The sequence below is a fragment of the Pleurodeles waltl genome, chromosome 4_1, assembly GCF_031143425.1.
Source record: "Pleurodeles waltl isolate 20211129_DDA chromosome 4_1, aPleWal1.hap1.20221129, whole genome shotgun sequence".
NCBI classification, from domain to species: domain Eukaryota; kingdom Metazoa; phylum Chordata; class Amphibia; order Caudata; family Salamandridae; genus Pleurodeles; species Pleurodeles waltl.
Window position 1 is genome coordinate 211,239,176 of NC_090442.1, and position 25,190 is coordinate 211,264,365.

The 25,190-nt window shown below is 45.1% G+C and overlaps 1 protein-coding gene across 2 annotated transcripts in view; it reads right to left on the minus strand.

Moving 5' to 3' along the window:
• DDX11 (DEAD/H-box helicase 11) overlaps positions 1-25,190 on the minus strand; it is a 593,235-nt gene that overhangs the window by 166,777 nt on the left and 401,268 nt on the right. For both annotated transcript variants that reach the window (XM_069228147.1, XM_069228146.1), the window contains 2 exons: positions 4,407-4,544; positions 651-763 (listed from right to left, as the gene is read on the minus strand). In XM_069228147.1, the coding sequence (XP_069084248.1) occupies positions 651-763; positions 4,407-4,544 (251 nt within the window). The remainder of the gene's footprint in view (positions 1-650; positions 764-4,406; positions 4,545-25,190) is intronic.

Here is a 25,190-nt window from a genome sequence, read left to right on the forward strand (position 1 = left end):
ACAAAGGATGGAGGTGCCAGCCCTCTAATCGGTACTAATAATTCGTATTACCCCGGGGACCACATGTGGTCACTAATTCCTCTTCACTAGTTGTGACAGCTTCTGTCCCACAACAAAGCCCATGGTGTTCTTCGGTCCATGTTCCTTCATCTTCACAAACATGAGACAAATCTGTAGCAATCTTGAATGAATTCCAGTACAATCTAAGTAACTCAATGGACCAATAGTCCCTAAACATGGAACACATGCTTAGAGAGGGTCACCCATTAAGAACTACTTTCCACATACAATGCACTGCTTGGAATCCGTCGTGAACAGCATACAATGAACAGGAAGGAAAATAACAGCACAAACAAGCAGGTATGTCAAAGAAGCCAATACCTGCAGCCTTCGTGAAAGACGGGGAAAAACAGAAGTACATATAGAGGCCTTGTCCATATACATCTCATTACATACTAGGGATCATTTCAAAGAATTTTAAAGTACCAGTGCTCTTCTAGATTTAGCTTTTTATAGTCCTGAGAGCAGAACAGCAGTAAATGATTTGCATTCCTCATTGCGATGTGGTTATCCACAGAACACAGCCATTTAACTGCAATATGGAGAGACGACAAAACCACATGAAGATGCAAAACCATCAACTCCCTTACCGGCTGCATGGTTCCTCCTGCTATGATAACAGAGCGACACTCCTTCAGCACCTCTGCAAAATGTACAGCTGGATTGAGCAGGAGAAATTTCAGGCTGCTCTGGCCCACTGTTCCTGGGATTAGTCGGAAAAATAAAGGAAAAGAAACAATCAGCATGCTACTTCGAGGCTATTTCTTGTGCAAAAGTCTAGCAATAAGAGAAGCAAGTGGCTACCATATTCACACTAAACCGCACCATTTGTCCAGCTTAGATAGCAACAACCTAAGAAACCTAATATCAAAGAAGGTGGAACAGGGAAAGTAGCAAGACACCTAAGGCATTTGAACTTATATACATCAAGCACTCACAAAGCGCTAAGGACAGAGAAAGTGGCACTCATATGCCTTTCATAAAGTTTGGCAGGGTCCCAATCGCACATTTAACATGACTTAATCACTCAGTATCTCAGTTCTTTGTTTTGGGTATCTTCAGTTAATGCATAAACATTATAATATCTATACTTATGTGCTTGAACAATGTACACTGGTCATAAGTACCAATGCTGGGCCTTGACAGCAGGGGTGAAGCACTCATGTCTGTTTCGACTACGAACCTGTCTGGCAGTGAGATTCATTGAAATTTGTTGATTAGACATTTTGTGGGCCCAATGCAAAGTCTGCTGGCCCAGACTAGGTGTAACAGTACTAGGGTTGCTGAGTCTTGAACTCACATGAGCACCCTAGGTAATGGAAAATCTAATGTAATTTTTTCATCACGTTGAATGTGCTTTTGTCCTTTTGCTGGCCTGCATTTTGAGTGAAAGTTTAGAGTCCGTGATCATCCTCAATGTCTTTACTTTTGTTGATGTCATTGTGAGCAACCCAGTCTCTATCAGCCAGTCTATATTTGGCTCATAGGTTTTCATTATTTCATTTTAGAGGTATATAGCTTCAGGAGCATTTTTAGTATCCAGTTGCTAACTCCCAGCCTGCATTTTGTAGGTGCTAATGTCCCTATGATTTACAGACTTCCAGCTTAAAGGATAACATGGGTGTCTTTGCCCTAGCTGTTACAGATAAGATTTAAAAAGTTTATAAACTTAGGAAGAGAAGGCACAGTACACATGGAATAAAAGAAAGTTAATTGTTAAAGCTTGGGTAACACCAACCTTTTTCGAGAAAGGTGCAGGTAGGTATGGAGGTAGACATTTTGTTATCTGTTTATGATATAGGACTGGATCATTTTTAGGAACACAAACGGATGATGGACGGAGTGCTGAAACTTGTCAAACACTCACCCAGTGTCACAGATCTGGGTTTAATCCATCATTCTTTTACTCACCATGCCACCCAAGCTTGGACCCAGCCATATCCAAATCAGTCTTGACCCTGCTCCCAATGGGAACAGTCCAGCCCGAACTGCCAAGGCATGTCCTCCCTGAAACAAGCATCCTGGGACCAGACCGGTGCCTGAGGATTTGGTGACTTGGAGGGATTGGGTTGAAAATATAAGAGAACCTCCAGATGCTGGGCTATCGTAATGGATTGGCTGGGAATGCATAAACGGACTATGGATGATTAAATGGTTGAATATGTGGTGAATAGGGCTGGGGTGGGGCAGGCTAACTGAGGCCCATAATGGAATGACAAGGCGATGCAATGTTAAGGGAACCAAGAGCACATGTAACACTGTTTTGCTTGCCTTGGGTTTTCGATGTTGCTCTTTCAGAAAACTGCTAACAGATGTAAAAAAACAATTATAACAAAGGGCCTGATTTACATTTCAGAGGAAGTGTTACTCCGTCACAACAGTGACAGATACGCCATCTGCCGAATAAAAAGCCCATTATTTCCTATGGGACTTAGATGTCGGCGGACGGGATATCCATTACTGTTGTGATGGAGTAACCTGTCCACAGAAATCAAATCAGGCCCAAAATGTTAAGGTAACATTTCAATTATTTAAAGGAATCTATTATATTCAGTTAAATTTAGGATTGGGATCTGTTAAATTGAATGCAATTGATTGAAAATTAAGAACAGAGAAAGATTTAGCATAATGCTTATGATTAGGAAGAAGGGAAAAAGTAGTGAAGGGGACAAGTTTAAGTAATTTCAATGTTAAGAACAGGATGGTTGAGTAAAAGAGGACAATCTATAGGTACGGCAAACTGAAAATAGTTCTACTTAAAACATAGCTGAGCTACAATGGACACTATCAATGTAAAACATTTAAAAACAGAAAAAGATTCAGCTAGAACCTGAAGAAAAACTCAGAAAATAAAGCAGAAGGATTTGAAAACTCAAACAGCATTAATATTTTGTGTATAAATAGTTAATGAACAGTGAATTAAGTGAATTCATTAAGTAAAAACATATTTTGAAATATCATCCATAAAAACTGCAGATCAAATCAGGCCAGGAAACACAATTAAAAAAATGTAATCAAGCAGCGATTAATAAAGTAAATTTTAAAAGTATACAGCAGTGATGTAGTAAGAGTAGCTGTTAACGAAATCTGTTCTTTAAACAGAGAATTATAGATGAGTAACTGTGAATAAAGGGGACTAAAGGAAACGTTATTTATCCCTTGCAAGTGGAATCAAACAGACAATGTGACAATGACATCAAAGCTTGAGATGTTTATGATGTCACTTAGAACCTCAGGGTAAATAACAATAAGCGGGGCAGAGGAGTACTGGGGAAGATATATAATAAGCAAAAGAAAATCAAAAAGGTAAATAAATGAATACATAAATAACTGACCTCCTATCACCTGCCCCTATGACTCTGTGAAAAAACATACCCCACCCAGCTGCAAATATATATATAAAATAATACCTGGTCTCTTGCCACCCACACAACCCTCTGCATATGCCCAGCCCACTTCTAGGCCCCTCCCCTCCAAGCAGATTTGCCAAAATGAAATGCCTGGCTTCTGCACACCCATCCCTTGCCAGCCCAAAGTCGCACTGCGCCGGCAGCCACTTGTCAGGTGGTCTTCAGATTTCCTCTCAGCATGGGTCTGCAAGGAGACTCACTCTGGCAGGGGACACGGCAAATGGTGTAGGCACTGGTGTCGCCCACGTTCACCACCAACCACCTTTTTATCGCCGCACTCAGGTCTCTGGAGACCCGGGTGGGGTAGAGGAATGAAGATGATGCAAGCACTTTTCCTGGGTAATGTCACAACAGTGGTTAAACACTTTTGTTAACCACAGTTGCCACACACTCCAGTGAATAACCTACTTCCTATCTAGTTATTCATGCTAAAGACTTTCTATGGAAGGCATACACAGTAAGGCAGTAAAAAGAAGAGACAACCCCAAAGAGAAAGAGATTGAAGCCAGAGTGATGTGCTGCGATATTAAGATAAAAAGAGGCAGGGGGAACCAACCACATGTGCGAGGACATACGGGAGGGGTGATGGGTGGCTAATCAGAAAGGAGAAAACAGTTTTCAAAGAAGTTGATTTAAATTAAATTATTATTTTTTTAAGCAAAAAAAGGTTGTGACAAATCACACAGCTTCTGGTAAATGAAACATTGTATTTTATAAAGACACTCCAAAGAGTTCCAAAACAATGAACTGCTGCAATTCTAATGCTACAGTATGATGTCTTGCAAGATTTCAAATCAAACTGCCAAAATGTGTAAGGCGTACAGCCTCTTAGCACAAAAGCGAGTAAACAAACCTGGTACAATGCTCAAAAACCTGTGAAATAAATACATGAAAGTATTACTTGAACATTAGATGTTGTTTAGATATTTTAGTTACCCTGTTTATTGATGATCACTCGACCATCCTTATTGGTACTGGTGAGAGCTGAGAGAAACCCTTCAATGAGCATTAGAGGAGAAGCCATGCGCGGCTGGCCATTCTCAATCGTTTCCTCTGGAGAGGTATCAGGGATAGCTTAAAAAGACAACAAATAGACAACACTGGTGTAAGTAGAGAATTTTACATCTTTTGCAAAAAACAGAAAACAAGCCAGTTAGCAAAAATAAGCACACAGATTCAAAAACAGTAAAAAAATGTGATTCGACTGCAAAAACACAACAAAATAGATAGAGAGAACCAAAGTATTATGAATAAGTGATTAGCCATTAAATATGTCACACGTCACTACTTAGAGCAAACACTAAAAGCTAGCCTTTTCCAGTAGGACAGATACATTACTGCCACAAAGCATTTTCACTACACTAAACAATTATGGGGCAGGTGTACAGAGGGGACAGAAGTTCAGAAAGATATGATGGGTAGTGTTGAGGGTTGATGACAGCTAAGACATAACTAATACAAATAAAGGTAGAGCCACATCAGTGAATGGCTCAGATCATCCCTCCATGAAGATGTACTTGCTTGCAACCATAGTTCTTGGTCATGGAATGTTCAGTTAATTCATGAAGAATGAGTTGCTGCACCTTTGTGTGGGATGCTTGAACAGTTAACCAACAATAAAGTGTCTGTGCACATTTTTTAAAGTAAACCTTTATCTTAACACTCTATGAACAGAAAATGTGAACTTTCATAATGTTTCCTATTTAAATTTTAAAACGAATGACATGGATCAAAAAACTGCACAACATTGCAGGGAGACAAAAACTAGCATGCACCTTTAAACCCCTGGTTGGCCAATCAATCCAAAGGTCACTGACTAACAGCTCATTTTAAAACATCAATGAGGCCTTAGGGCCATACGGATGGGCTAGCCACCTAGCTCTGCTCTTAGGGTTTCCCAGGAAAGTGGGTGGATTGTTCATGAATTGAGTGACGATTCTCTTGAATGAGAACTAGGATTACAAGTATATTACCATACCTTCACCATCATGGGATCTTTACTGATATTCATTAACAGTGAATAGAATAGGAAGCTCATCTCCATCCCAAAGGGAGATGAACCAGACAATCATTTAATAATTAAGCAGTATTTGCAATGTTACTTGGCCCATGCAAGCATCTAACTCTGCAGCGATCTCCAGGTAAATTACTCTATATATATCATCAATGGAGATATTTGTGAGATAGGCTTAACTAGCCACCTTTCCACATGTACAATATATAAGCCCTGGGTTTTCTTGAAAGTAAGGCCTGCTTTTTTGTACCAATGTATTATGCATGATGTGATCTACAAAGTTAAGAAATGATTAGACTTGGCCATGGCTTTATGGGTGAAACCATACCAGAAAAACAATTAGCTAGGCTATGTAATCTCTTTCGTCTTGATTCACCACTACTATAGAGCCCTTTCCATTGTGTTAAGGGACCTTTCTACTGGAGTGGCAGGGTAAGGAAACAAACTGTAGGGAGAGAGCTTAGGTTAAACTTAAAACAGATTTGTCCCTAAGAAATAATGTACACAGGTAGTTCAAAAAAATTGCCAGCATCTCATGGACGTTGAGAAAGGCCTTTGACCTGTACAGCAAAAGTTATTTGCTATGACATCTGAAACACTGACACTTAAATGTGGCATCTTAACTGTAATAACTCACAACCAATAGAAGTAGTTGACCAGTTTATTGAACGTACTCCTTGCAAAACACCTCCTTACTTGACAGCTCCTTTTCTTCTCTGTACACTCTTCTCACCAACATTCTAAGGTGCACTCCTGGTCGTACCATTAGCTAACATTCTACAGGAGAGCCTAGGAGCGCACCATTACACTTGTACTAATGAAATATAAACATACTTGTAAGGATTTAGTCATGTAGGATTTAAGTTGGTTAACTACGTAAAACAGTGTTTACATAATAGGTTAATATGCTAATATACATAGGTATTCATCATTACAACAATATTACAACACTTCCCCTTTCCCTCCAATACATAAGGGAGAATGGTTCATCATATTGTTTATTGTCGTAGGACATAGTCCTTGTGCCATGCTGGAGGAGTCTTTCTCCTGGGAAAATCAGTCTGGGTTCTCCCGGGAATGGTATTGCTTCCTTCTCCGATTCTCTCCTGTTCCTTATCCGGTTGGCTGTCCTGGATAGCAGATATGCGATCCATGCTCCATACCCGACCATCTTCCAAAGTTACCACGTTTTTATGTAATCTCACAATTCGTAACGGTTCCGAGAACTTGCTCGTTCCCTTTCGAATGGATTCTGGAAGTCTCACTTTGACCCACTGACCCACCTTCCATTGTTTTCTCCTAGTACCATATTTGTTGTTATACCACTCCTGATACTTTCTCTGACTCTTCTCTACTCTTGCCAGCACTTCCTTACGCTGAACCAAAACAGGTTCTCCCCCCTTCAACCAATTGGGGTTTAATTTGGTTCCCGGTTGCCTACCCTTAAGAGAAACAAAGGGAGATACTCCTGTGACCAAATTAGGGGTGGTGTGGTATGACCATAACATTCGCTCAATCGCGCTCTCTCCTGGCTCTCGCGACATGCTAGCTAACTGTAAACACTCTTTGACCATCCTGTTAACCCTCTCCACAAGACCATTAGCCCTCGGGTTGTACAGTGCTGACCTGAAATGTTGTATCCCACTGTTTCTTAAAAACTCTGCCATGGCTCCGGAAGTGAACTGCACCCCATTGTCTGTCACAATAGTGCTAGGAATACCTTCTCTGGTAAAGGCTTCTTTCAGAAATGCTATTGCCTCTTGTGTCGTCACATTATGAACAGCTTTTGTCACCACCCAGTGTGTATGATAATCGACTAAAACGAACATGAACCTTGCTCTCGATCCCAAACATGTGAGGGGTCCCAGGATGTCCAACCCTAACTTGTCCCAATGTTTGGTGGGAACCTCGACGGGAGACAAAGGGGACCTGTGCGTAACCTTGGTTTTATCACTCATTGCACAAAGGACACACTCCCGAACAGTACTTTCCACCAACCTGTCCATGGTGGGAAACCAGTATGAAGCTCGAAGTTTATTTTTGGTTAAAGTTCTACCTAGGTGTCCCTCGTGTGCCAGAGCTATAGGTTTTTCCCACAACACTTTGGGAGGAACGATTCGTTCACCTCTCATAACTAAGTCATTGGCTATATGTAGCTCATCACGCACCTCCCAATACCCCTTGAGTTCCTCATCGATCGGTTGTAGTCTCTCAGGCCACCCACTCCTTATTTTACTTTTCAAGGCTTGTATAACCTGATCCTCATTAGTGGCTGTAACCCATTCTTCCTTGGTTATGCCTGATAGCTCTACATAGAGCACTGGTTCAAGGGTCTCTTCCATTTCGTTTTGCCTCTCCTCTCTGGGTAGCCTAGACAGACAATCTGCTATAATATTCCTTTTTCCTGGAACGTATTGCATATCAAAATTAAAGGCTTCTAGCCCCATGATCCATTTTGCAATACGTGGTGTGGCATGGTCTTTACCTTTAATGGTGAACAAAGAAATTAGGGGTTTGTGGTCCGTCCTAACCAAGAAAGGCAAACCCCACAGAAAAAACTTGAAGTGGTTAATGGCCCAGAAGCACGCCAGCGCTTCTCTTTCAATCGTAGAGTAGTTGAGTTCTGCCTCCCTTAATGACTTGGATGCAAACGCCACGATCCTTTCCTGCCCGTCAATACACTGAGATAAGGTGGCACCAAGACCTTTCCCACTAGCATCCGTGGTAAGCCATGTTTTCCTAGTGGGATCAAAGTTCCCGAACGTAGGGCAATGGACTATGGCATCCTTGACTTGTACGAATGCAACCTGACACTCATCACTCCACTCAAAAGGTGCATTCTTCCTTAATAATGCTCTCAAGGGGGCCGTGACCACCGCTAAATTGTGAACAAATTTAGACATAAACTCAGCTAACCCTAAGAACAATCTCAATTCCTCTTTATCAGTTGGGGCTGGGGCTTCCTTCACTGCCACAACAAGATCGCATTTAGGTTCTACCCCGTTTTTACTTATCCTATGCCCCAAGTATTCCACCGACTCCACTCCTAGTTGGCACTTTTCCTTTCTAATTGTCATGCCTGCATCATCAAGGGCTTTGAATACTTCTCTTAAAATGGAATTGTGTTCACTCTCCGTACTTCCATACACTAATATGTCATCCTGGAAGCACATAATCTGCTTAATTCCCTGCAATATGGTTTGCATAATTCTTTGAAACACCGCTGCCGCTGAAGCAAGACCAAAGGGCATCCGGCGATATCTAAATGCCCCAAACGGAGTGATAAAGGATGTGAGTGAGCGTGAAGATGGATGTAATTCCACTTGGTGGTAAGCGGACGATAAATCAATTACGCTAAAATATCTGGCTGCCCCTAACATGCTCACCATCTCGTCTATCTTGGGTAAGGGGAACCTGTCCACCCATATATTAGCGTTCAAATCCCTCAAATCTACACATAGACGAATGCCTCTGCCGTTAGGTTTCCTAGTGACCACTCTGGGTGCCAGCCACAAGGAGCACTCAATTGGTTCAATAACTCCGGATTTAACTTGTTTCTCCAATTCTTCTTTTAGGGGTTCCCTCATTAAGTACGGAACAGTCCTGCACTTGTGTACTACAGGTGTAGCACCCTCCTTGAGTTTAATTTTGTGCTGGAAATTTTTCAATAAACCCAGTCTATCTTCAAACAGCTTGGGAAATCCTTCACTAATGCCTTCACTAATTTCTTGCAAGTCTACTAACAACACTTGTTCCTTGCTGTTAGGATCCAGTTTGATTCCAAGATCCTTTTGGTGTTTCCACCCTAATAAGTTTGATCCTTTCTCTGTGATATACACTACTCCCTTGGTGTGCCTATCCTTGAATGTAATGTCCAGTTCTAACATCCCTTTAAGTGGTATAGGATCATTGTTATATCCTCCAGGTCTTATATTAGCCGTGTTCAATTTGTACCCCTGGTCATGAAAATTATCAACAAAGGTTTGGTAATTCATGAATGTGTATGGTGAGCATGAATCCGCGTACGCTTCCACCTCAATACCATCAAGTTTGATGTTGCACAATGGATAATTGTTGCTAAGGGGTTCCCTCCCATGACTTGCCTTGACTTGCAGTATAAATTTACTACCTAAATCAATGACCTCTTCCACCTTATTAGTTTTTTTTTTCATGCTTTTATCATTCCTACACACCCGTGCATAGTGCACCTTGGCACCACATTTCCTGCATAAACAGTTGCGCGCCAGACAAAGGGGACTGTTAGCCAGGTGATTGGGATTCACACATCTGAAACACTTCCCTTTTGATATATCTTCACTTAGATTTTTTTTCATTGGTGTGGTTGATAAAATTGAATCCTCAACCTTATTGACCACACTTTCATCTAAATTATTACAACTTTTGATTTCCTTCACCCCTTCTACCTCTGGCGAATATTTGATTTCCTTCATACACTCCATCGTGTGCTCAATACTTTTAGCTATGTCCACAGCTTCTTTAAGAGAGGGGTTATGTGTGAGGAGTTTTTCCTGTACCCTTGGACTACTTGTGCACCTCACCAATTGGTCACGTATCAATGAATCCTCCAAGCTCTCAAAATCACAAGTATGAGCTAATCCCCGCAAGGCGGCAATATAAGTGGCTACTTTTTCTTCTTTGCCCTGTACTCTGCAAAAGAATCTATGCCTTTCCAGGACAATATTGATTTTGTGACCAAAATGACATTCCAATTTAGCAAGTGTTTGTTGGAACACATAAAATTTTTCTCCACCATCCTCACTATCATCTTCTGCATCAGTCAAACTTTCATACACCTTCCTTCCATGTATTCCTAGATTATGTAGCAGTATATGTTGTTTCCTTAATGCCGTGAACTTTTCCCCCCCTATAGCAATCAGATATGATTCAAACAGTTTAGACCACTCTTTCCAGGGTAACATCGGTTCACCTATTTCATTAAGGAACGGAGGAGGTTGGGACATCCCTGCTGCTGCCATTCCCTTTGTAGTAGGTCTCACTCAATAATGTAATGGCTAGCCTGAACGTGTTTTTTTAAAATTTTTTTATTATTATTATTTTCCTCCCCAAATATGTACTGTATCAACACTAACAATACAATCTCAGACAGTAACTTACTAATTGTACTCTCACTACTTTACAGCCCTCATGCACAGGTTTATACCAACATGCTGTTAATACAGGAATTAGATCATTTAAAAACAAAAACTCTTATTATGAAAGCGATCCAAGTTTCAACAGACAGGACTTTTATTTTGACAGAAACTCAGTTCCTGTCTTCCGTGTTCCTTGGGCTGAAGAAATCACTAAAGCAGTTTTTACAACTGTGGGGTCCTGTTGCTATGAACTCTCAACGCTTCTTCATGCTGCTTGATCGGGACTCTCACAAGGTAAGCTCCTCGCGCCTCCAAAGTTGGGCTCAGATTCCCAACGGGCTCCGGTAGGCACGATGAGAGAGAAACACACAAAGAGAATCCTGCACGTTAATGCACCATGTTGCGCGCACACCGCGCCGACACAGCCTCAAAGGTCGGTTTTTCCTCACGCGGCTCTGGCGCGGCGAAACTGGTAGGGAAGATCCCTCCCGGTGATCGCATGCTCGACACAGCCTCAAAGGTCGGTTTCTCCTCACGCGGCTCTGGCACGGGGAAACTGGTAGGGCAGATCCCTTCCGGTGATCACACTTCCCTCAACGCTGTAATGACACCGCTAGGACACCGAACAACTGCCTCTGCGCGGTTCTCCCAATACTTCAGTAGTCGGGAGAACTCATGCTCAATTATGCACACACCGTATCCCCTTCAGTCGACACGGCAAGAGGGGGGGGGGCACCGTCCTCAATCCTTCCGCTCCGCACTTCCCACAGTGTGAAAAATACCTGTCTTCCTCATACCGATACAGCCTTAGTAGTGCCTATCGCATACACCACACAGAATCTTCATGGGGTAGAAGACTTCACTTTCTACAGCGCTGTCCCAGCTCCCACAGGTACTCCTGCCCTCACCAAGGTTTGTCCTGATTAACCTTATCCAATTATCACACCCGAACAGTCACTGATGGGCAAATTCAGACCGTACCTTCCCAGATATACACGAGCTGAATACAGTATCTCGTTGAGGTGTTGAACAGATCAGGGGCAAGGAGTCTTCACTGCCCCTGCGCAGTATCCCATCCTCGTCGCCAAAAGTTCTTCTGTAATAACTCACAACCAATAGAAGTAGTTGACCAGTTTATTGAACGTACTCCTTGCAAAACACCTCCTCACTTGACAGCTCCTTTTCTTCTCTGTACACTCTTCTCACCAACATTCTAAGATGCACTCCTGGTCGTACCATTAGCTAACATTCTACAGGAGAGCCTAGGAGCGCACCATTACACTCGTACTAATGAAATATAAACATACTTGTAAGGATTAGTCATGTAGGATTTAAGTTAGTTAACTACGTAAAACAGTGTTTACATAATAGGTTAATATGCTAATATACATAGGTATTCATCATTACAACAATATTACAACATTAACGTTCTGCATTTCCTAAGTCCCTAATAAAAGTCAAGCTGATGTTCTCCACACCTGTGTAGAAGTTGGCTTATAACATTGTCGCACAAGACACTTTATATTTCTTTACTACAGTTATGATCCTACTAAAAGTGGTAGCTTTCTTCTTTAGTATTACCAAGAGATGCCCTGAATTTCCCTAAAGAGGTTCCTTAAGATTACTCAACTATTGTTTTAATCCCCGCTGAGCAGCCTAAGGGGCTTTAAGAAAAGATGATCCATCTTGAGCTCCAGCAGATCTATGTGACACAATGACTCCTTTTAAAACCATTTCCCCTGAAGAACAACTTACTTACCTTGGGTAACACCCTTTTTGGTGGATACTTTATATACTTGTAGAACATATCCAGGCAGCAAACAAATTTCACAGAAGAGCTTCTGCACGTCGGCATGTGGCACTGTGGGGCTCTGCAATGACTGTTCCACCCTGGCAGTGACAGTGCAGAGCAGCATATAAGCACCACCTTTTTGCACAACATCAGTTTCTTTCTTAACTCTTTTGGGGACCTCGGATACTGAGCAGAAAACCATTCATTTGAACCAGTCTGCAGATTCGAAGTTGGGACACAAATGTTTTAGATGAAAAAAATAAACCATCCACAGAACAGTCAAGGCAGTAGTGCTTTAAGAATGTGTTCACTGACATCCATGTTGAGGCCTGACAGATTTTGAGAACAGACACTTTGAGTGCCACTGCAGTGGTAGTTGCCTTGACCTCAGTCCTTCTGGAAGCTGATTCTTGGCCACTGCATAGCAGGTTTGAATGCAGAGGATTCTTCACCTTGACAAAGCATTTTCGTGGGTCGCCGTTCAGTACTTTGTCCCAGAGAACTACACAAAAAGCTGGTTGCCCACCTAATGGTCTTTAGTGCAGTGGATGTAAAAACTTAAGGCTCTTTTGGGGTCCAGGCAATAGAGTCTCTCTTAATCTTTCAAGGGGTGAAGTGGAGCCAAGAACGCCGGGAGGGTAATGGATTGCACAACATGCAAAAAAGTCATGACTTTTGGCAAAAAGGCTGCCCTGGTCCTCAACGCTAGTTTATCTGGGGAAAAGGTGGTGGAATGCAGCTGCACACGAGTACTCGCAGCTCATTCACTGGAGGAGCTGAAGTAATCTTGACAAAGAAGGCAGTATTTAGAGTCAATAGAAATAGTGAGTAGCTGTGCATTGCTAGAAGGGAAGACACACCAGGAAAGTCAGGACCAAATTGAGATCCAAATGTGGTAAAATTACAGACGAACTAGCTAGGCCCTATTAACTGCTGTTAGACCTGGCATCCTTGGTGTGGTTTCCCATGACTTTTTGCCTTCCAACCTCCAGTGTTGATGACCTCCTTTTTGATGGCTTTAGGACTCTAGGCACTTTACCACTGCTGAAACATTAAAGCGCATGTTCTCTCTGCTTAAAACATGGTAATATTGGCATATCCACAATTGGCATATTCAATTTACTTAAAAGTCCCTAGAAAAGTGCACTATCTGTGCCCAGGGTCTTTAATGCTACTAGTGGGCCTGCACACCACTGATTGTTTCACCTACTTAAGTAGTCCTTCAAATAAGTCTCAGGCCTGCCTTTGCAGAGCCCGGTGATGTAGTTTTAAACTGCCATGTTGACCTGATAGGTTAAACATCTTGGTAGGCCCAATCTTACATTTTTAATACGTTTAAGTCACCTTTAAGGTAGGCCTTGGACAGCACAAGAGTAGGGAGCAGTGTCTTTAAAAAGGAGGACATGTACTTTTAAGCTTTTACATGTACTAGTAGTACTAGTAGTGAAAAACTCAAATTTGTTTTTCACTACTGTAAGGCCTATTTCTCCCATAGGATAACATTAGGATTACCTTATTACATTTTATAAGTGGAATTTCCAATTGGGTATAGAGGGGACTTCCAAACTTTGGTGTCTCCGGAATCACAATTTAAAAATTACAACTCACGGTAAAGTCAGATTTTAAATTGTAATTCGGAAAATGCCACTTTAAGAAAGTTGACATTTTCTTACTTTAGCCATTTGTTGCTTTCTGCCTGCCTCCGATTATAGGTCTGGGGTGGGTGACTTCTGGGCTTTGTGCATCTCTTCTAGACAGCCACACATGAAGGGAGCTTAGGTGTGACTGATGGTCCATTCACATCCTTGTGGGCTATTGTGGATAGGATGGGAGGGAGGCACTGACACCTGAATAGGCTGGGTCCTGTCCCCACACAAAGGGCTGCATAACCCACTGTAGTGAGTCTGGATCCAGTAAAGGAGGGGCAGGGATTTTGTGCCTTTCAAATGCCTCTCTCCAAAGTCACTCCCACTTCAAAAGTACAACTGGGTATAAGTATTGGTCCTCAGACACCACCAACTCAGTACACTTATGGTCCTGTGGATACACTGCCAGCAAGAAGGACTGCTGTGCTGAAAGGACTGCCACTCTTCTGGACACCGGCTCTACTGTGTTGACCTGCTGCCCTTCTTGATGGGAGTGAGAAGAAATTGACCTGCATCTTCCCAACCCAGAACCAAAGTGACTCCAAAGGCTTGCTGACTTCCCTCCTGTTTCCTGAGGTCTCAAGGGTACCCAAGACTTCCATCTCCCCTACTACAGCATCTAGACACTGCCAACTATGAGTCTTGCCCTGTCAAGTGGTGCCAATTTAGTCCTATGCCCTTGTAAGTGGGTATAAAGTGCTGTTCCAGTCAAATCAACGCATCACAGTCGTCGTGCAGATCAGAACCAGAGCATCACACCTGTTGCGTGGCTCAGAACCAGTGCATCAGCCCCCTTCCTGTGGATCGGAGTAGATACATCGCCACTCCAGCGTGGTTCAACCTCGGCGCATCTCCTTTGGAACCACCGCATCTCGGACCCAAAGCATTGCCGCTGCTGCGTGGAGAAAATCACCACATCTTTACTACTGCATGTAAACGATCAACGCGGTGCCTCCATTGCGGGGATCAACATCGACACATCGCTTCAGTCTGCCCTCGCATCTTCAACAATGATACAATCAGAATTAAGGTACTTTTGTTCAGCGGTCCCAACGGGGTTCCTAAAGCTTGCACGTGCTCCATCATGGTCGGCCTGAACATTTGTCCAGCGCAACCAGATTTCCCCAGCTGGCGCTTCTTTTTTCTAAGCGCTGTTTCACAGTTCATTCTTTAAAAATCATATCTCAAGTTCTACTTACTGGAGTTCTGTGGTGTTATTTATTAAATTAAGCTCTAGTTTTCTAGCCAGGTATGGTATCTTTATGGGTGTGTTTTTACTGTTTTACTCTTTGAAGTGTTGCACAACAACATTATACATTGCCTCTTAATTTAAACCTGACTGCTCTGTGCCAAGCTAGCAAAGGGTGTGCACAGGTTGACTTAAGGTGTGTTTGTGACTTACCCCAACTATGCTTGTGGTCCCTGCTTGGGTAGGGTACACACCTCTGCCAACCAGAACCCAATTTCAAACAATTGGGCATCTCAAGCTGTCCCCGACAATCAAATTTGGGGAACGCACCATATAATGCCCACTGCCAAGGGTACATCTGCTAAGCAGACAAAAACAAACACAGAGGTGCACTTAGAATACGGAACAAAAATCCACAGAGGTCCGACTGCATTGTTGAAAGGTCTTATATCTTAATTTCCTTTTAAATCTGATTTCTTCTCTTAGAAAAAAAAAGAAAATCAGACACAACCTTAACCAGCGTGTTGTGTTCAACTAATGAACTTTAAGGCATTTCATTATTGTTTTTATATTATTTCAAAGAAGATCAAAGCATCCTGTATCAAATACAGTCATCTATGTTTTTTCTAAGTTTACTTTATGGTTATCTGTTAGTCGTCGCAATTCTACATGACTGGAGCACATCGTATTCTCCAACTCAGTCTTCCACAATTCAAATCAAACATATATCATATTGATACCTGAATCAGTTTTCCAGGTTCTGGCTGGCACCTAGCAATTCGTTGAAAGAGGAATGAACATGAAATAGACTTAACAAACAATATAACATCTACCAGTTCAAATGCTACAGGTCTGTGTTGTGAGCTTCACACCCGGCCACAAATTTGTCCCAGCTCTCTGCACAAATTGACTTTGTAGAAGAATGAAGTGCACCCTTGAGTGGTTGATCGACTGCAGTTAACAGCAGGCACAGGACCTTTCCCTGCTGCTTTGACAGAAGATCACCCTGAAGCGGTAGCCTGACTGGAGGATAGATGCTAATGCTCAGAAAGGTAGATACATAAAGGGGTACAAAAGTCACGTGCTACACTCTAGCTAGAATGCATCTCCCAGAAAGAGTCTTCTTGGAATCTCCAACTTGAAAATGTTTTGACACTGCACATTCTTGATAGTGGTGAAAAGACCTAGCTAGGGTTCTCCACAGTGTTGGAAGATGCCCTGTGCCACACCTCAGGGTGCAACTGGCTTTCGTGATCCACCAGAGCTTGTCTGCCTTGGTTTTTAAAGATCTTGCCAAGTGGTTCACTGTCACAAACATGTCATGACACTTCAGCCACCTCCAGGCACATAAAGTCGGTGTAAAGCCTCTTGGCAAAGGAACCCACTCCATCCTCATTACAAAACCACACGATGGTGGTGTTGTCCATGAGAACCTATACCAGCCTCACCTTGATGTATGGTAGGAGCTCCTTCAAAGCCAGGCCAATATCCTGCAACTCCAAAAAACTGACGTGGAGTTGGTTGAGGAGGTATTAACTGGAGACCAGAATCCTCTGATATCCCCCTCTCCCAGATGACATCCTCAACCCAGCAATGATGCATCCACCACCACCGTTGGCTCTGGGTGGTGTAGGGAGTGTGGCCGGCTATTGTTCCTATTGCGGTCAAGCAGCCACCACTGCACATCTGTTGCAGCCTCCTTCGAATCCTGGATGCAATTTAATCAGTTTCCTTGGTGCCAAGCCTTCCTAGACTTCTGATTCCACAGCAGAGGTACCATATGCCACCTGACATAGTAAACAAGCAGGATACACAAGTTCTGGAGGTCAAGAAGCCTCTGAACCACTCTCACTGAGACCTATTGCAAGGAAATGCCTCCTTGGCATGGTTACCCCCTGACTTTTTGCCTTTGCTGATGCTAAGTTTTGATTTGAAAGTGTGCTGAGGCCTGCTAACCAGGCCCCAGTACCAGTGTTCTTTCCCTAACCTGTACTTTTGTTTTCACAATTGGCACACCCTGGCATCCAAGTAAGTCCCTTGTAACTGGTACCCCTGGTACCAAGGGCCCTGATGCCAGGGAAGGTCTCTAAGGGCTGCAGCATATCTTATGCCACCCTGGGGACCCCTCACTCAGCACAGACAAACTGCTTACCAGCTTGTGTGTGCTGGTGAGGACAAAACGAGTAAGTCGACATGGCACTCCCCTCAGGGTGCCATGCCAACCTCACACTGCCTATGCAGTATAGATAAGTCACCCCTCTAGCAGGCCTTACAGCCCTAAGGCAGGGTGCACTATACCATAGGTGAGGGCACCAGTGCATGAGCACTGTGCCCCTACAGTGTCTAAGCAAAACCTTAGACATTGTAAGTGCAGGGTAGCCATAAGAGTATATGGTCTGGGAGTCTGTCAAACACGAACTCCACAGCACCATAATGGCTACACTGAAAACTGGGAAGTTTGGTATCAAACTTCTCAGCACAATAAATGCACACTGATGCCAGTGTACATTTTATTGTAACATACACCCCAGAGGGCACCTTAGAGGTGCCCCTTGAAACCTTAACCAACTACCCGTGTAGGCTGAATGGTTTTAGCAGCCTGCCACACTCGAGACATGTTGCTGGCCACATGGGGAGAGTGCCTTTGTCACTTTGTGGCTAGTAACAAAGCCTGCACTGGGTGGAGATACTTATCACCTCCCCCTTGCAGGAGCTGTAACACCTGGCGGTGAGCCTCAAAGGCTCACCCCCTTTGTTACAGCACCACAGGGCATTCCAGCTAGTGGAGTTGCCCGCCCCCTCCGGCCACGGCCCCACTTTTGGCAGCAAGGCCGGAGGAGATAATGAGAAAAACAAGGATGAGTCACTGGTCAGTCAGGACAGCCCCTAAGGCAACCTGAGCTGAAGTGACTCTGACTTTTAAGGAATCCTCCATCTTGCAGATGGAGGATCCCCCCAATAGGGATAGGAATGTGACCCCCTCCCTTTGGGAGGAGGCACAAAGGGGGTGTAGCCACCATCAGGGCTAGTAGCCATTGGCTACTGCCCTCCCTGACCTAAACACACCCCTAAATTCTTTATTTAGGGGCTCCCCTGAACCTAGGAACTCAGATTCCTGCAACCTAAGAAGAAGAGGACTGCTAAGCTGAAAAACCCTGCAGAGAAGACGGAGACACCAACTGCTTTGGCCCCAGCTCTACCGGCCTGTCTCCCCACTTCTAAAAGACACTGCTCCAGCGACGCTTTCCCCAGGACCAGCGACCCCTGAATCCTCAGAGGACTGCCCTGCTCTAGAAGGACCAAGAAACTCCAGAGGACAGCGGCTCTGTTCACCCAAGACTGCAACTTTGTTTCCAAAGAAGCAACTTCAAGACAACTGCGTTTCCCGCCGGAAGCGTGAGACTCGCTACTCTGCACCCGACGCCCCCGGCTCGACTTGTGGAGAAACAACACTTCAGGAAGGACTCCCCGGCGACTACGAGACTGTGAGTAGCCAGAGTTGCCCCCCCCCCCTGAGCCCCCACAGCAACGCCTGCAGAGGGAATCCCGAGGCTCCCCCTGACCGCCACTGCCTGCTTCCCAGATCCCGACGCCTGGTAAAGACTCTGCACCCGCAGCCCCCAGGACCTGAAAGATCGGAACTCCAGTGCAGGAGTGACCCCCAGGAGGCCCTCTCCCTTGCCCAGGTGGTGGCTACCCCGAGGATCCCCCCCCCTTTGCCTGCCTGCATCGCTGAAGACACCCCTTGGTCTCCCATTGATTTACATTGGAAACCCGACGTGTGTTTGCACACTGCACCCGGCCGCCCCCGTGCTGCTGAGGGTGTACTTTCTGTGCTAACTTGTGTCCCCCCCGGTGCCCTAAAAAAAACCCTGGTCTGCCCTCCGAAGACGCGGGTACTTACCTGCTGGCAGACTGGAACCGGGGCACCCCCTTCTCCATTGAAGCCTACGCGTTTTGGGCACCACTTTGAACTCTGCACCTGACCGGCCCTGAGCTGCTGGTGTGGTAACTTTGGGGTTGCTCTGAACCCCCAACGGTGGGCTACCTTGGACCCAAACTTGAACCCCGTAGGTGGTTTACTTACCTGCAAGAACTAACAAACTCTTACTCCCCCTAGGAACTGTGAAATTTGCACTGTGTCTAGTTTTAAAATAGCTATATGTGATTTATTTGAAAAGTATATATGCTATTGTGATTATTCAAAGTTCCTAAAGTACTTACCTGCAATACCTTTCATTTGAAGTATTACATGTAAAATTTGAACCTGTGGTTCTTAAAATAAACTAAGAAAATATATTTTTCTATACAAAAACCTATTGGCCTGGAATTGTCTCTGAGTGTGTGTTCCTCATTTATTGCCTGTGTGTGTACAACAAATGCTTAACACTACTCCTTTGATAAGCCTACTGCTCGACCACACTACCACAAAATAGAGCATTAGTATTATCTCTTTTTGCCACTATCTTACCTCTAAGGGGAACCCTTGGACTCTGTGCATACTATTCCTTACTTTTAAATAGTGCATACAGAGCCAACTTCCTACACCTAGGAACAAGGCTTAAACATTAGATCATAGCCTTGATGTTCTGGACTCGTCGTGACAGAGGGAAGGCCCTGAACTGCACTCCGGATGGCTTCAATGAAAGGAAGCTTCTGCGAAGGAGTCCGTGAAACTGGGAAGATCTGTGCCACCTGGAACCTGCATTTTGCCTGTGTGATCCTAGTCTCAAACCCCAAAAAGAAATGGGTTGCCTATTGCAGAAACTGTCTGGCAGAGGTCAAAAGATCATAATAACCCAGATGGGCTCTGCTCTCCTTGAATGAAGTCTTCCTGGGCAGAATCAGCCTTCTCACCAAATAGGAGAGATCTGTGAAAATGGCAAAGACATAAGGGCTCCATGGCCATCTCTGGAAAAGACCGTAGACCTCAACCAGGCATGGCGATGGAGTACCACACTAGTATAAACAGCCCGTCTCAAACAATCAGTGGTATTGAGGCCAGTACAATTTACATATTTAGCTGCATCCCGAATGGTTTGAGCCACGGAGGCCAGAAATTTCTCAAGAACTGTCTGCAAGATCTCACTTGCCATATCGCAGAGGATGTATATATAATGTCTGAGAATGCAAGTGGCACTGACTGAAGGTAGGCTGGGCGATGAGAACATTTGTTTCCTGAATGCCTCAATCCTCTTTGATTCTGTCTTGGGGTTGAGGAGAATGAATTTTGGTTCATATAGTGCAAGCCTGTACCACAAGCCTTACTAGAGTAGAATGTTGAGTCAAAAAAATCAGGGTTACTTGGTGTGGATCTGTGGAATCTGTCTACATGCCAGGTCACCATTGGGCAATAACATATCCCCCATCATCTCCAATGGTGGTCAGCTTTGTTCTGAGACTGAGAAGAAAAGTTGATGGAGCACAATACAGCAGCTCCTCAGATAAGGCAGTGTCATGTCTGAATCTGACTGCTTGGGCTCAATGTGTGTTGGGATGAATTTGAGAAGTGAGCCAAGTCAAGAATAAGATGAGTTTGGCTCAGAGTCGGCCTTCCATATCAGAAATTCCCGCTCAGTTGGCATCTGGGCTGGTGAAGATACAGGTTGTGGTGCCAGAGAGGAAGTTGCCACCCAGATCAGTCCAGGACTCAATAAGGCTTTGACAAACACAGATGGTGCCAAGGAAAGATCAGTCAGATGTAAGCTGACTAGAAGGCCCCTGTGGATCATTGGGGTAGGAAGACACACCAGAGGGAACAGTAAGAGTGACAAAGGTGCACAACATGGCCTCCCTAAAAACCCTGATCTGCAGTAGCATTGACTATGAACTGGGGAAACTCTGGTTCATCAGGATAAAATGCAGAATTGGCTCCTCAATGAAACATCTGTAAGAAGACCAAGGGACACCTTGATGACTTTGTGACTTCTCTGACCAGAGACAGTGGTGGGGTGAGGACAAGTCCTGATTGGTTTTCTTCAGCTTTTATTTTTACCTAGAATTTGTTTCACCAGAAGACTTTAAACACAGACAATTTGTTGCGGGAGTGGCCTTCAGAGGCTGCAGGTGAGGTCCAGGGGGTCAGCTTGAACAAACCGCAGGCTGGACAAGTAGGAGGGCTGCCTGCTGAACGTTTCTGCACCGGAGGTCGGGTTCCCCAAGGCCAGGGGGCTGTGAATGCAGTGAACCTTTAGGCAACGGGTATCTTCGTACGGAGCTTTTGCGGTCAGGGGGGTCCTCTGGATTCACACTGCAGGCGCTGTTGTGGGGGACAGGGGAGGTCAACCCAGGCTGGGCACTTGCTAGGAATCGCTTGGGGATCCTCTCTAGTCGGTTTGGATCTGGACACCGGCCGTGGGTGTCGGGTGCAGAGTGGTCAGGACTCACGCATCTGGGGTGGTGCTGTTTCATCTTGGACAGGGCCGCTGTCCACGGGAGTTTTTGGTCCTTTGGGTTGCATGGCAGTCCTCTGGAGCTTGGCAGAGGTCACTGGTCCCCCTGGATGTGTTGCTTTCTTGTTGCAGGCTCTTTGAAGCAGGAGACAGGCAGGTAGGGCTGGGGCCGAGTCAGTTTGCGTCTTTCTTCTCTGCTAGGGGCTCAATTTAGCAGTCCTTCTTCTTCTTACGTCACTAGGAATCTCCTGAGCTGGGTTCAGGGAGGCCCTTAAATCCTGGATTTAGGGGTGTTTCAGGGGTCAGAGGGCAGTAGCCAATGGCTACTGTCCCTGAGGGTGGCTACACCTTTTTTGTGTCTAATTTCTATTGGGGAGGGGGACATAAACCTAACCCTATTGGTCCATGTCCTCCAAACCAAGATGGAGGATTCTGCAGGGAAAGGATCACTTTAGCTCTAGACACCTTAGGGGTGATCCCAGCTTAAGTGGTCACCCCTCCTTGTTTTTCCTAAGTTTCCCGCCGAACTTGCCGCCAAAAGTGGGGCTCCACTAGCTGGGGTGGGGCTCCACTAGCTGGAGTGCCCTGGGGCACTGTAGCAGGAGGCCTTAGCCATTGAGGCTCACTGCCAGGTGTTACAGTTCCTACAGGGGGGAGGTGTTAAGCACCTCCGCCCATGGCTGGCTTTGTGTCTGGCCTCAGGGAGCACAAAGGCCCTCACCCCATGGGGTCAGAAACTTGTCTGCTAGTGGCAGGCTGGCACAGACCAGTCAATCCTGCACTAGAGGATTGGGTAAAATACAGGGGGGGCATCTCTAAGATGCTCTGTGTGTGCTTTTTAGAATAAATCCAACACTGGCATCAGTGTGGGTTTATTGGGCTGAGAAGACTGATACCAAACATCCCAGTATTCACTGAAGCCATAATGGAGATGTGACAGACCATATAATTAATAGGGCCACACTACACTTACAATGTCTAAGAATGGACTTGGACACTGTAGGGGCATACTGCTAATGCAGCAATGCTCTCACCTGTGGTATAGTGCACCCTGTCTTAGGGCTCTAAGGCCTGTTAGAGGGGTAACTTACCTATGCCACAGGCAATGTTTTGTGGGCATAACACCCTGAGAGAGATGCCATGTCGACTTTGCCTTTTTCTGCCCACCAACACACACAATTTCCAATGGCAGTGTGTATGTGTTTAGTGAGGGGTCCCTTAGGGTGGCACAACACATGCGGCAGCCCTTCGGGACCCTCCCTGGCCACAGGGCCCTTGGTATCACTGGTACCTTTATCAAGGGACTTATCTGTGTGCCAATTGAGGAAACAATGGTACATTTGTAGGGAAAGATCACTGATGCTGGGGCCTGGTTAGCAGGATCCCAGCACACTCTCAGTCAAGCCAGCATCAATATCCGGATAAAAGTGAGCGTGAGTGAGGGAGGAGTGTACCTGCAACAAGGGCCAGTTTCCTACAACTGCTATGAAAGAATTTGGGTTCCAGTCTGGCACCTGGGGTATTCTAAAGTTGAGCAATCTGCGATCAGAAGTATCTATCAGAATGGGGGCTTCTGAATCGTCCTGTCATGGTACTGAGTGACTACTCAGTCTTCCAGTATCTCCACACCTATTTAATACCTACAGGCACAACCTCAACTTCTAACCTCTACAAATACTACACAAACTCATCTGAAACTGGTAAATAAAATTAAAAACCAGGCTAACATGACAAAAGCCCACTGGTTGAGGAAGAGTTCAGTCTATTTTTATAGTCAATCAATCAATCAATCAATCAGGATTTAGAAAGCGCAGCTAATCACCCAATAGGGTATCCAGGTGCTTACAGGTCCAGAGGTTTATTCGAACAGCCAGGTCTTGAAGGCCATTCGGAATTTTAGAAGTGAGATGATGGTCCGGAGGTGTGTGTGAAGGATGTTCTAGGTGTTGTGTGGAGGACGCTGCAATGTGAGAGAAGAGTCCTCCACTTCTGCTTCAGCAGATGCAGGGAGTATGGGCAAGTGAAAGAGGTAGAGCGTAGTTTTCTCAATGGTTGGTGTAAGCTCAGGCGGTGGTTAATGTACTTGGATCCTTGGTTGTGTAGAGCCTTGTGAGCGTGGGACAGCAGCTTGAATTGGCTTCTCTTCTGTAGGGGGAGCCAGTGGAGTTGCCTGAGGTGGGGAGTGATGTGGGTTTGTCAGGGAAGGCAGAGGATGAGTCTGGGTGTGGTATTCTGTATGGTCTGAAGTCTCTGTAGGAGGTGCACAGTGATACCTACGTAGAGGGTGTTGCCGTAGTCCAGTCGGGCTGGTGTTGACGGCCTGTGTCACAGTGCATCTTGTGTAGAGGTAGCCATTTGAAGATCTTACGTAGCATGCACAAAGTGAGGAAGCCGGCGGTGGAGACGGCGTTAATCTGTGATTTCATGGTGAGTTTGTTGTCGATGATGATGATTCCGAGGTTTCAGGCATGGTCGAAGGGAATGAGTGTGGGTCCTAGGTATGATGGCCATCAGGAGTCGTTCCATGTGTTGCCAAAGATCAGTACTTCCGTCTTGTTCATGTTCAGCTGCAGGCAGTTGTTCTTCATCCAATCACCAAAACTTGTCATGCATCTGTGGAAGCTAGTTAGTTCTGGTGGTGGAGGGGTCAGTGAGTTAGAGAATTAGTTGAGTGTCGTCTGCATAGGAAATTATGTTGAGACTGTGGGATCTGACAATGCTGGATAGTGGGGTCATGTATGCGGTGAAGAGCGTGGGGCTGAGATCTGGGGGAGCAAGTGATCTCCTTGGGTTCAGAGATGAAAGGTGGGAGGTAGATCTACCGGGTTCTTTAGGTTGAAAGGAGATGATCCACCTGAGCGCATCCCCTTGGCTGTCGATGTGGAGTCTTTTGATCACCACGTGATGGGACATGGTGTCAAAGACTTCCGAGAGGTCGCAGAGGATCAAAGCTGCTATTTATCCTCGGTCGAGGAGGCTGCGATCAGTGAAGGTTTGGTGCTGTGACTGATGCGGAAGCTGGACTGGGAGGCACTGAGTAGCTGGTTCTGCTCCAGGTATGTCATGAGTTACTTGTTGATGATCTTTTCAAGTACCTTCGTTGGGAAAGGGGGGCAGGGAGATTGGCCGGTAGTTTTTGGGTTAGCTGGGGTTGGCGGAGGATTTTTTGCTTAATGGTCTGACTTTGGCATGTTTCCAGACGTCGGGAAATGTTGCGATGTTGATAGAAGTGTTGAGTAGGGTGGTGAGTTCCTGGCCGATTCTTTAGTTTCCAAGGTTGTAGATGTAGTGTGGGCATGGGTCTGTGGGAGCTCCCGAGCGGAAGGATTTCATGGTGGAGGAGATGTCCTTGGTGGAAAGGATGTTCCAGGTGGTCAGTATGTGGTTCATGTCGATTACAGTGATGGCGTATGTAAAGAAATGGCTCCCTGTTGCAGTTACCCCCCACTTTTAGCCTGATACTGATGCTGACTTGACTGAGAAGTGTGCTGGGACCCTGCTAATCAGGCCCCAGCACCAGTGTTCTTTCACCTAATATGTACCATTGTTTCCACAATTGGCACACCCTGGCAC